Source organism: Podarcis gaigeae (assembly GCF_964106915.1).
Source record: "Podarcis gaigeae genome assembly, chromosome: 4".
Classification (NCBI taxonomy): Eukaryota; Metazoa; Chordata; class Lepidosauria; order Squamata; family Lacertidae; genus Podarcis; species Podarcis gaigeae.
The window spans coordinates 70634083-70647429 of NC_139677.1; the positions used below are offsets into that span (position 1 = coordinate 70634083).

The 13347-nt window shown below is 40.9% G+C and overlaps 2 protein-coding genes across 2 annotated transcripts in view; one reads left to right on the plus strand and one right to left on the minus strand.

The window, feature by feature from the left end:
* Positions 1 to 958: 958 nt before the first annotated feature.
* Positions 959 to 13347, plus strand: part of SH2D1B (SH2 domain containing 1B) — a 44867-nt gene continuing 32478 nt past the window's right edge. The window contains exon 1 of the mRNA XM_083737554.1: positions 959 to 983. The gene's annotated coding sequence lies outside the window, so the exon portion shown is untranslated. The remainder of the gene's footprint in view (positions 984 to 13347) is intronic.
* LOC310843815 (uncharacterized protein) overlaps positions 9171 to 13347 on the minus strand; it is a gene marked incomplete at its 5' end in the record, with an annotated part of 39177 nt that continues 35000 nt past the window's right edge. Inside the window, one exon of the mRNA XM_083737583.1 lies at positions 9171 to 9536. Within this exon, the coding sequence (XP_083593709.1) occupies positions 9427 to 9536 (110 nt within the window). The 3' untranslated portion in view covers positions 9171 to 9426. The remainder of the gene's footprint in view (positions 9537 to 13347) is intronic.

The following is a 13347-nucleotide window of genomic DNA, read 5'->3' on the forward strand; positions in this document are numbered from 1 at the left end:
TTGGAATAAAACATCACCTGTGATTAGTGGCTAATGATTTTTTCTCTGGTAATGTCTGAACCGTCAGTCGACAATATTCATATATTTGCAACTAATATATTTACAGCACAGTTCTTTGTGTGTTTACTCAGAAGGTTGTGGTGGGGGAGAAATTCCATTTTCACTCAAAACTGAATTTATCAAATTTAAACTTTCTGAAATAACATGAGAACAGAAACCCTGCCATCCTCAAATTCACATTTATCTGAATGTTGTAATGCAGTTCTCCAACCAATGTCCACAAAAATGCATGTATTATGGGAAAGTGTGCATAAATGTGAACTTATTTGTGAAAGAAATACAAAAATGCATTATACAGGGGAAATTGCTTGCAAAAATGTGTACAGTAGTCAAAACAGCATGTAAAATTGTGTTTATTATGAGAAATTCACACTCAAATGCTGAGGATTTTTCATGAGGATTTTTTTTTTTAAATTGCAAATTGTTGTAGAAAGGTATAAAACTGAATTCAATATGGTAAAAATGAGAAACAGACGTAAGGCCCTTTGGGCTCAATGGACTTGCTCACAAGCATATATGTACAGGATTGCAGCCTGAAGCTTGAATGGATATCTTTACAGGGCTTGCTCATAACATTCTTGCCCTTAAGTCAAGTCAATTTGTATCTCTTTTTCTCAACCGCTGGATTGAACACTCTTTATCAGACATGGTGCACTGACAGAGCTTCAGATGGGATGCTGACCCGGCTTGTTATCAGGAGCACAGTGATGGGACAGGCCAGCAAATCTCCTTGCAGCCCTGCTGGCCTTGAGGCCTGTGAGTCTTGTCAGAACTGGGTGGGGGAGAGAAACAGCAGCTGTGGCTTATTAACTGACTTTCAACCCAGAGATCACTATTTAAGGATTGCTGCCCCCCCCCCCACAACAGGCTGCTCCAAAGGGAGAATTCTCCCTTGGAACTACTATCTCAGTGTCTTCATGAGGGTGAGGGTACCAGTCTCTTTCCTTTTTGTATTTGTTTTTCTCTATTACTCTTGTGAAAAAGCATGTGGGAGGATTTATTATTTTTTGCTATGGTTGCTCGGAGGCAATGATTTATGCCAGTCTGTGCAAGAGCCTGGGTTTGCTGGGTGAAGGGTTCCCAGTTGCTCAAAAGCCAGAATCTGTTGGTACAGAATGGGGCTCTCTTTAACAAGAGACTGAGGGCGAATGAGGGCTGCCCCAGGTGAGAGAGAGGGTGGGCACTGTTTTGAAGTCCAATTGGTTATTCAGGCAGTTTGATGTCTTGTTTTCTCTATCCTAACACACATATTCAGTTTAATTCTAGTTGCACCAGGCAGTGATCTGATTTATTTTATTGAGCACTCATCCTGGTTTCCAGTTGGTCATTTATTTGCACACCCAAACTTTCCAATGCATTTTGCTATCCCTTTCCTCAGCCATAAAATGACTACTTTTTAAAAATAGATTTGTTGTGCTAGGGCACAAACCCAGAGCCCTTCCAGATGTTATTGTGTATTCATGATGATTTGTGCTCCTTGTAGGATCAGGGTGGTAATACACAAGCCACACTTTCAATAGCATGCCAGCAAAAAGTTGAGGGTGGATATAACGCTTTGTTTCCAATCGGTGCATGTCCTCTAATTTCATGCTGAAAACCTATAACTTTCCATACAACAAATGTTCTGGGAGGGGTGTTAGTCCTGCTTTTGTAGTGCTAAAGCCCAAGAACACAAGGTTAACCTTCCAGATGGCATGCGGTAACAGTGATGGTCCAGTATAAATTCACCGCAAAGGCACTATTACTGCATAAATAGCATGTTGCAGAATGTGTCTGCAGAAAAACCCATCTGGAGGAACCCAATGCCTCCCATGAAATACTGAGCCTGTAGGTACCATGACTAGTGCTGAGCCTTGCAAGGATTGGCCAGAGGTCCTTTACAGCCATGTTGGTTGGGGATAGTGGGAAGTGAACCTAGGATCTTTGCATATAAAGTATGTGCTCTACCAATGAGCTATGGGCCCTCTCACCATCAGCTCTAGACTGGCCATTGGTCACCTGCTGATGTTCTGCTTGACACGCAGCTATTGAAGGCATACAGGAATTCTTGCAAAAATAAATGTGGCAACCCCTGCTGCATTAGTTAGATATTGATGTTACCGTGTTTGATTGCCAAGTCAAAGTACTTAACAATCTATTTTTAAGCAGCGGTGTCAACTATAATGTCTGGTTAACACACTTTTTAGATACTAATATGAAACGCCACACTGTGCTGACTTGTAGTGATTTGACGTTTGTGACAAAGGTTTTGCACCTACAATAGGGTTTTTTTGTGTGGCTGGAAGTGCTTCACAAGCTCAAATCAATAACTCATTCCTGTTATGTACCTGGTGTTTCATTCAGAACCTGCAGTTCCTTTGGATGCTGCTGAAACATAAGAAACAGTTAATCAGTAGCAATGTACCACACTGTTTGCAACAACATATTGTCTGAAGTGAGAAGTATATTAATACAGTATTGCCAAGTATTTGAATACATTTATGTGGTATATAATTAGTAATTGTTGGAAGTGGCTTGGATGGCAGAATTAGAAGTTTTATATTGACCAAACAAATTGTGCTGCCACCCTTTTCCTAATACTTTACGAGAGATGGTGCCTTTTCAGGGGTAGTGCTGCAATTCTGGAACACCCTCCCTGGGGAAATTCACAATGCATCCTCTCTACCCTTCTGAGTCAGACTCTTGCATCTCTTAGGCTATATTTGTTCACCAATGTGTGTTTTGATACTGAGTATCTAGATATAATTATTGCTTTATTATTATCTTTCATTTTTTGAGAGCCCACTTGGAAACAGAACAAAAAATTCTAAAAAATTTTTAAATGGTGCAATTTTGCTACCGCTCACTAATCATACTCTGTTAGTTACAGTATAGGCACAAGTAGATTTTATTATTTCTAGCAAAGAAGAAAATACATATGAGAAAATACATATGAATGGAGAAAGCCATATCTCTAAAGCTGCGGACAGGAGTATTCCTCCCATTGAAAACACCAGCTTCAAAGCAGAGGTTTGTTTCAAGATTGCAGCTGGGGAAGAAGGGTTCAGTATCCTACTACCTACTGCAGTCTCAATAGCAATCAGCCCCACCACATGCATATTTTCTTTTTAAAAAGCTGCATATTAAATGCTAAACTTATTTAATATCATACCTACTTTGGCCTTCAAGGTATTCAAAAGAACCGCTTAGAAAATGCTTCTCTTCCTGCTGCCTCTCAGTGTTGGCACTTCCTGCTGGGGTTAGTTTTGGAAGTGGAGAACCAATGGAATGACCCCAGGGTCCAGCAAACAAGATGCAGAGCAGGCATCTGCCAAGTCACCAGCTAAGGGGCTAGACCAGCGGTTCTCAACCTGTGGGTCCCCAGATGATGTTGGGATGATGGGAGTTGTAGCCCAACAACATCTGGGGACCCACAGGTTGAGAACCACTGGGCTAGACGGATTCAAGACTCTGAGCCTGTACCTAGCAATAGAGAGACCACTGGGCCTGAAGCTGACACAGACAGGGGCACAAAACAGCCTCCCACAGCACCAGGGACTCAGGACCTTCATGGGCAACTTTTCCTGAGCCCAAGGGACCCAGTGGCCCCCCTAATACCTCAATAGTCTAGTGTCACAGGCAAAAGTCTCTGGAATGCAGAAACACTTCTCTTCAGGCCAAAGGGTTGCCCTTTAAGAAGTGAAGTTCTCCACTAGCAGCTGGAGCTTAGGAAATGTTGTTGGGAAGGAGGGAAGGCGAGCCTTAAAAAATAGCTTGGTTTGCTTTGCTTTTGGCATTTGGGGGGGGGGGGCAAGTTGCTCATGTGAAGTCTCTGTGGTTCAGTAATGCCTGACCCTAGATGCCCAGGCAATGCATGCTTACCACCCACACTGCTCTAAAAATCAAAGCAAATGTAGATGTTGCGCTGTTCTGCTGGGAACCAAATCTTGTATTTCACTGTTCAGTCAAATTATTTTTTCACCATTTCTTCCTTCCTTTTCGGAAACCAAAAAAGTCTGAAATCTCATGAAATGTTGGACATTGAAGCAGTTGGGTTGGGTTGGCTGATCTATTAGGCTGACTCTGTTAGGAACTGCTTCTATCTGTGGTGATATGTGCTCACTGTCTTTTGTATTGACTATGCACTGCAAATAATAATAATAATAATAATAATAATTTATTTATATCCCGCCCTCCCCAGCCGAAGCTGAGCTCAGAGCGGCTAACAACAGTAAAATGATAAAACATTCTAAAATCATTTCATTCTAAAATTAGTTCAAATCAGATTAATGTCAACCATTGGGCTAGAGTTCTGTGAGGATTGCCAAAGGAGGGAGTCAGGCTGTGCCCTGGCCAAAGGCCTGACAAACTGCCTATACAGTCTATACATGTTTAAATGTAGATGTGAATGAGGTTAGTCATGCACCATCACAGTCCATTTTGGCATTTCTGATCAAATTGCTCTTCTGCTTCGAAGTCTATACGGCTTTGAACACAAATATGCCAAGGGCTAGAGAAAGGCTGCCCTGTGTTTGGAGATGGCTAATAGTGGCTTTTACCAGATGTTCAGGAAGTGTGTCACTCCAACCTTTTTCAATCTCTTGTGTTGCAGGCTCTCTTCTAGGTGACTTCTCATTCTACAAACAGCCTCCAGCCTCCAGCTCAGTTATTAGGGCAGCTACCTCTTTTACCCAAAGGATTTGACATCTCCATGGCAGGCTGACCTTAAATAGCTTTCCCTATTGCTGCATCTCCATGGTAGTGGAAACCAGATGAGTTTTGAATTGTCGTGTAATGTTAAAAGCACAGGAGCACTGACAGAAAAAAGGAATTGCCTGCCAAATAATTCTTTCTAGCTAATGGACATTTATCCTTTGCTTTGCCAAAGAAGGCAATGTTAGCAACTGGGTAAAATTTGTTTAACACAACACAGAACCTGGAGAGGCTCGTTGTGATGTGGATTAATATAATAATACCTTTATTGGCAATGTACAACCTGTGTACAATGAAATTAACCGAGCCTCCCTCCCCCTCCCTCAGACACTCAATCTCATCGCACTCTGTGTGTTTGTCACACAGGATTGAGACTATTGTCACTTTTTACAGTTTAACAAACAGGCAGAAATTAACAGGGATAGCTTTTGCTATCACTGCATTTGCTAGACAAAGGTCCTGCGTGTTAATTTCGACCTGTTTCACCATGGCTAAAGGTCGTGGAAGAGCCTCTATCATGCAAACTGGTGATCACTGTATTTCACAGCTTAAGGATCTTCAGCTGGAGTTTATTCTTTTTTTAAAAGAAAAAAAGGAAAGCCAATCTTTATCACTGGATTTTCTGCTCTTTGTCAAGCACGGTGAAGCTGTGTGGCAGGCCAAGTGAAATAATTAAGGCGATAAGTGCAAAGGGCAGCTGCCTTCATTTATACCCCTTCCTTGCCAGTGGCGTTACAACGTCCTGGGTGACCTATTTTCTTAACCTCAGTTGTCCGTCTTGATGCTAAGCCAATTTAAACCTTCATTATTCTTCATTGAAATGATTTAGGGTAACATCTCCAAATCATTGCTCTTTAATCTTAACTTAGCCTCTCAATTGTATAATCTATTCGGACTGCTGGAAGGAAGTGTGACTGACATCTATATTTAAGCGTTGTCATTCTCCGCACAATATGAGGCTTTCTAACCTTGGGGATTTTTACCTCTCTAGCTGCTTATTTTGTCTATGAATATGGAATACAATCTAAGGCTGGGGATGTGTTTTCCTAGGGCATGTTTCTCCATTAAAACGAATGGGGGCTACTGACGAGCACAATTTGCACAACCTCCACTTATGGGGCTTTTCTTTGATAATATCCTATGTGATTTTTTTCCCTTTCTAAATGACATGGCAGCATAGGAACAGATTCCTAATTATATAAGCATTAGCTTGGTTTAAGTAGTAAATCAGAGTTAGCAAATTATTTCCGAAAACGAAAGCAAATTATGTCTTATAAAGGAAAATGCAGGAGCTGGTGCCTTTTTTTTTTTTTTAAGGTGGGTGCAGAATTAATTTTAGTCAGCAAGGAATATTATTGAAAGACCTATATCAAAATCTGCCTCCATGGGGGCGGGGCGGCAGTTTGCTTTGCATTGTGCATCCCCTTCTAGTACACCCTGTACAATCTTATTAAGTCACAATTCATTATAAAGAAACAAATTGGCTTTGCATAACCGGATTAAGAGAAGCACCATAGAATGCCTGTTTGGCTCAGGGGGATTGGTAACAGGATACAAATAGCCTTTCACCTCACTGGCTTGAACATGGCTTAGGCTGATAATAACTGAATGTCACTGCTGTTGAAGGGAGATGAAGGGGTATTCATATGGATTTTCCCAACCATGGACAGGTCCGGAATAGTTTGCAGTCACTGCAGAAGACACTATTTAAAAATACTTTTTTTAAAAAAATCCTGTGTATTTGGTTTTTGTACATGTATCGAAACACAGAAGGCACAATATAACAAACATCAATAATAATAATAATAAACATTTGACCCATCCTTCCCTTTTCCTAAAATGGTAACAAAAGGTGAATGATACGATGTTCTTTCTAAAATAGTCGAATAACTATCACTTTACCTAGATGTATCTATCCACAGTCTGTCACTTTGCTTGTTCTGGATGTATGTAATTTGTAAAACAAAAGCTAATAATCATGTAAAAGGCTTAATATATACACTAATGAGAGACTGGGCAATAAGAGTCAACTGCTTCTAGGTCTTTTTGAGGTTTAGGTATTGCTACTATGTTTTTATTTTTCCAAGTATCCGGGATCCATTCCCTCACCCTGACTGGATAGCAAAAAGAAGTTTTAAGATGAATGGTGTCAACTGGTCAGTAAATGTTTTGTACAGACACACAGTGTATCTGGAGCTGGTGATTTAAAGGGCTTTCAGTTTTGCAGTTTCTTTATAATAAAAGGAGATATTTCTGTTCTAGAGTTAATTTTGGAATATTTAGGCACCAAATTTAAAAGAGTGGACCTGCCTTTTAGATTAACACTTGTGGAGTTGATTAACTAGTAATCTAGAGTTTTTATTGCCAAATTAATGACATTTCTGTTTTGAGTATTGCATGGAGTCTTTTATTTTGGGTATTGTTAATTATTCTCAATCTCTTCTCTTGCATAGTAATTTACTGTTGATCCTTTTGCTTGCAGTGGATTTCTGTTTTTTTCACATTCCTCATTTTTGGGTGAGGGTAGAAGTAATGGCATTTTCTCTTTCAATTCTTTTATGCTTGCTATTTAAAATTCCACTAACCACTGCTTTGAAAGTCTCCCAAATTAAAGCAGAAGAGTATGAACCATAATCATCTAATTCAACAAATTTGGGAACATCTTTTTGTAGTTTTGAGAGTGGTTATACTTTGGAGAAGTCATGAACCAGGCCTACATAAGGGAGGGGGGCAGTATTTCACTTCCCATTGGTAATACTAATTCCCCAGGGGCATGGTCAAAGATATTGATGGTTCCAATTTCTGAGGAGCGAAGCAGTGGCCTCCCCTGCTCTGTAATACCAGAAAATAATCCAGCCTCCTCCCCTCTTCCTCCAAAACAATAACAACAATCCCCAAATCACTGACAGATCCACAGAAAACTCTGAATCTGATGCAGCAGGGACAAGTCAGAGGAAATTTGGTAGACCCCTCCCCTCCCCCAAAATTTCAAGGAGGTGGGATTAATCACTGTCAAGTTATATATCCATGTTAAGCAGCCCTGTTGGGTTCAGAATACATTTTCTTTCTCGTAAGGTCTGTCTTATGTTTTTTCCCCTTCCTCTTTTCAGCTTGAGCTGCCAGGAATGGTTATCTGGATCTGTTTCTTCTTTACTGTATTTCCTGATATTTCTTTTTTTAAAAAACATTTTGTTTATTATTAATGTTGCAATACATATAAGAAATCTTTACATAATGATACATATACACATACATTGGGACGCGGGTGGCGCTGTGGGTTAAACCACAGAGCCTAGGACCTGCCGATTGAAAGGTCGCGGTTCGAATCCCTGCGGCGGAGTGCGCTCCCGTTGTTCAGTCCCAGCACCTGCCAACCTAGCAGTTCGAAAGCACCCTTAAGTGCAAGTAGATAAATAGGTACCGCTTTATAGTGGGAAGGTAAACGGTGTTTCCGTGTGCTGCGCTGGTGCTGGCTCGCCAGAGCAGCTTCGTCACGCTGGCCACGTGACCCGGAAGTGTCTTCGGACAGTGCCGGCTCCCGGCCTCTTGAGCGAGATGAGCGCGCAACCCTAGAGTTGGTCACGATTGGCCCTGATGGGCAGGGGTACCTTTACCTTTTACATATACATTATATTTGTAAATTCACATTTCATTATGTACCAACATTTATCCATTTCTTATTTCTTGCCCTGTGTCTTCCCTCCACCCATGCGTGACTTCCTTATTATTATTGAGATTGTATTTTTGTACCTTAATAATTAAACATTCAATTTTACATATCTGCTTAACTTTGTGAAATTAGTCTATACACATCAATAAATTCTTGTTGGAGCATCTTTTGGTCATATATTCCTCTACACATTTCCATTCCTGTTTGAGATTTTGATTAGATTGAATTAGCAAAAATGACGGCAACAATTAGAATGCAAGCATTTCAAAAAAATATGTTGCCAGTCTTTCAATTTTTTTGCAATCAGTAACCTTGCGGCGGCTGTTGCATATAAAATGATTCTCTTCATGTCTTTGGGGATGTCATTTGTTATAATTCCTAAAAGGAATGTTTCCGGCTTCTTACCAATTGTTGTTTTGAACATTTTTTTCAGTTCCTCATGTATATTCCCCCCCCCCCAAAAAAATTAATTTTAACACATCCCCACCTGTATTTCCTGGTATTTCAATTCAGGCTGTAAATTGAAGTGATTAAGTAGTTTTTTAGCTTTGTTGTCAATTTGGTTATGATGTTGTGGCTTACTCATAATTTAAAAGGGTAGCCCCAATTATACTGAACTCCAGTTAGCACCAGGGTATAAGCTCAGAACTCTCATCTCTGTTGTAAAGTCCTTGGAGAGAGATCCTGAAAAAGAATTGATCTGTGAGAGGAAGGCCTCTTGAAAGTGTTGCTCCCCAAAGTCCTCCAACAACTCTGTGGCCCTAATGTTAAAGGATCTCTCATGGTCCGAAATGTCTTCCATTTGAATTTTTTATTCTGCTTGTGAATTTTCAAGGCATCTTAAGGATGCTTTGTACTGAAGGCTCTGGACAAAGGCTTCATTTTTGGTAGTCTGTGTTTCAGCTAGTGTTTTGTTAGCAATATCCTTTCTCAGAGGGAAGAGAGCTATGGACCAATCTTGGACCAATCCTGAGCCAGTTGTTTGCAGATATGGACCCACTAGTTCAGCTGTTGTAATTCTTCTTGTTCATCAGACTTGTCTCTCTGTTCCCACCTTGTGAGATCCTGGCCAGCACTGTTGCTCTCTGTGGGTCTGGTGACACCGGCAAGGTTGCTGAAGGAAGAGAAGGTAAAATCCATGAGTTGAGCAGACCAGGTTTGTTTGTTTTTCTTCTATGAGGCATACCTCATCAGAGGCTCTTGTTTTTGACAATTTAATTTGCAGTTAAACAACAGTATAAGGTGGAGAGGCAAATTAAGCAGCTATCTTAGCTGATGATGTCACCACCTGCCACTCCGAAAAATACTGTCCATGTAATAAATTTGTTCCATTGGATGGAGACAGCAAGGAAGCACTTTTGTTAAAGGGATACAGTATCGTCCTATTACTCAAGCCACGTTACAGTAAGCCCACAACTTACGGGGGGGGGGGGTTTATGTTCCAGAGATTGCACCTAAAGCAAAAATTGTGTATAGGTCTCCCCCTTCCCCAGTGTTTCGCCAAAGGCAAAAGGCTTTTTTTCTATTAGGTTTTTTATTTTATATCTCTGAAGCAAATGCAAAACACTGTGAAGAAAGGCTGAAATTTACTGAGCAGCAGGCTTATCTTACACAAGGATAGAAGAGAGGAACATACGGAACAAGTGGCATTCTCTCGTCTGAGTGGGAGCCCCAGGGATGTAGCAGCAGAGTAGACCTCAGTCTAGCCAGGTTATGCCTACATCTGTTCATGCATGCATCAAAGCACCCTATCTCTTTACTAAATATGCTAAGGATTTTTATACCCTTGTCTGCCCCAAGTCATGAGGCTTAATTGCTAAGGTACCTTTACCTGGCTGGGGGGAGGGTGTGTCTCATGATCTAGGCTAGCAGGCAAGCAAATGAATTAATCTACAGCTGTGTTATCACCGCACAAGGAGCACTGCTGCAAGCAATCGAGTCAGCAGCAGTCGGCATTAGAATCACTACTGCTGAGCTTAGGAGAGCTGTAAAGTCCTGCTTCCATATGGTCACATGAAGGATTAATTGTGCAAGGCTTCCTTGGGTTAACCAGTTATCTTCCGCATTTCTACTACATCAATGTCTGAGTCCAGTGCCATGGGCAGGTGGAGAAAGGTCTTCATGAATGTCCCAGAACTTAGGTGATATGACAGCCCATTGACAAGCAATACAGTGCTTTCCTTCCAGGCCACAATGTGTTAATGACTTCTTTTCTATCTTTGCAATTCTCATTGCTATATGAGGAGTGCCGGCAAAGCTGTTCCCATCCTCAGCTGAATGCAACGATTTCTAACATTTATTTTTTATATATAATTGTTTGATGGCCATATAGTCCCTGTGGCAGTTTTGGAGAACAACTTGTCCACTATGTGAGAAATGGGTTTTGTAGCGATGACGATGAATTGGGCAAGGGTGAGTATAGCATTGTAAGCATAAAACAGATTTTCATTTGTCTTGAAAAATCCCAAAATTGTAGCAGTGAATGTTCCAGGGCACTTGCACTAGGTGAGGGGTGTGGTAGGCATAAATAGTGGGGAACTGAATACACAAAGCAATGTTTCATTTTCAAGAGGCTATAGAAATATCGCATTCCCACACTCCACAGTCTACACAATCTGGGACCATATTTTCAAACTGTAACAAGCAAAGGAGATATATGCCACAGATTTTCTTTTTAAGACAGGTGGTTAGTACAGGAGGCAGAAGTTCCTCAACAACTTGAACTATTTTGGTTTGTCTCTTCTTGTGCCTTGGGATAAAAGTTTTCTGAGTTATGCAGGAAATTTGAACGGCATGTGTTTTAATGTGAAGAGCCATTGCTCAAATTTAATTTGATAGGATTATGAATCAATAATAGTTTTCATTAACATAATGCAATTAAAGTATTGTGGAATTTATGAATTTCCATTATTTCTTCCTGGAATATGCAGTTGTCGTTTATTAAGGAGCAGCAGCAGCAATTTTCATTTGAAACAAACCTTTAAAAAAAAAAGATTATAGAAATACATATAAAATGAGAAACAAAATAGCCATAGGGATTCTTCACATCATCTAAAGAGTCTTTTGGGGATTTAGAGCATTCCATGTCTTCACTGCCTTCATCTTTTCTTTCAAGCCAGGGTGACACTTCTTCAATAGCTTCTATCGCGGTCTTCAGCCTTTGGTTTTCCTCCAAAAGTCACTGATACCAAGAGCAAGCTGTAATAGATCCGCCACTTGGGTCACCAGGGTCTTGTCCAGCCATCAGCAAGATGCTACCTGTGGAATTTTCACTGTGACATTTGCATGGACGATGTTTCAAGTTCTGCTACTTATCATTAAGAATCAAGCAGGAGTAGAAAACAAAGAAATTCATTTGAACAAGCTTTCTTTGGGACATTGAGTACCAGTGTCATTGAGCAGCAGATTGTGTGGCATGAGGAATAGAGGGTGAGCCCTCCCCACCCTTCAAAGTGGGATCTGAACACCTCCAGGCTCAACTTGCAGCAGGAGCTGCACCGCATAGCCAGCAAAGGCAACCAGGTAATGGACGCTCTGCCCTTCCTACAAAGAGGGCGAGTGTGATGACTTCTGGGCTGATCAAAGCTGCTCCTGCCTCTCTGGGGCTTCAGTAGCCCAAATGCTATGGGAAAGAAAGGATGTTCAGGCCAAATTGCATGTTTTATCCAAAAATGATAAAGGGATGAAGATAGGAATTAAGCAACAGTGAGCTGAGTTAGTTTGGGTTACCCAAGGCATAGAAGATCTGATTTTGCATCATTGGTGGGACATTTTCTCAGGTTGCAGCCCAATGATGAAAAATATTCTAAATCTAGTATGACGTTCTTTTTGATTTCTGTAGCAATTTCTTTTGTATTAGTAAGTCTACTCAAAAAAATGTATGCAAAAATATAGCTTACATTAAAAACTGAAGTAAAAGAGTGCCAGGACAGGGAGGCGAATTGTACATACCAAAGGGGTGGAATTTAGGGGGAACCCATTGCGGAAGAATTTTGTATTTCGAGGAGATAGCTTTATTGGTTTGTATGATTCGCCTTCCTTGCTTATTGGTGCATCCTGAAGGGATTAACCCTTTAGGACTCTCAAGGGTTTTTTGTTTGCTTTATTGTGTATATATTGTGTATTTGTGTATTTATTGTGTATATATTGTGATTTGTCACTTGCGCTTCAGGGATAAGTATTGGCAGAATGTGGGACAACCCATTTCTGGGCCATTTGAAGGCCGAGTTGCCTGCCAGCAGCAGTAGTAGTAATTATTAGTATTGTTTATTATTTATTCAACTTATACACCACCCTATACCTGGAGGTCTCAAGGCGGTTCACAACAAGACCACAACATATAAAATCAAACCAAAAGCAGTAACCTAATAACCCCCGCCCCCAAAAAGCCACATTCTAAAAGGGTCTTGGGTGTCAATAAGATCAACCAAAGGCCTGGTTAAAAAGGAACATTTTTGCCTGGCACCTAAAGGTGTATAATGAAGGTGCCAGGCGAACTTCCCTGGGGAGAGCATTCCCCAGATGGGGAGCCACTGCAGAGAAGGCCCATTCTCGTGTTGCCACCCTCCAGACCTCTTGAGGAGGAGGCACACGAAGGAGGGCCTCAGAAGATGATCTCAGGGACTGGGTAGGTTCATATGAGAAGAGGCGGTCCTTGAGGTATTGTGGTCCTGAGGCTTTATAGGTCAAAGCCAGCACTTTGAATTGGGCCCGGAAACTAGCTGAAGTTTCCGAACTGTCTTCAGAGGCAGCCCTACGTATAATGCGTTGCAGTAATCTAACCTTGAAGTTACCGAGCATAGACAACAGTTAGGCCATTCCTTCTTTTTTCTTTTTTAAAAAAAGCTTTTTATTGAGTTTAAAGTTTATGATTCATATTCATATTCCATTTATTCTTTAACAAACAGTAACAATATTTCTTGACA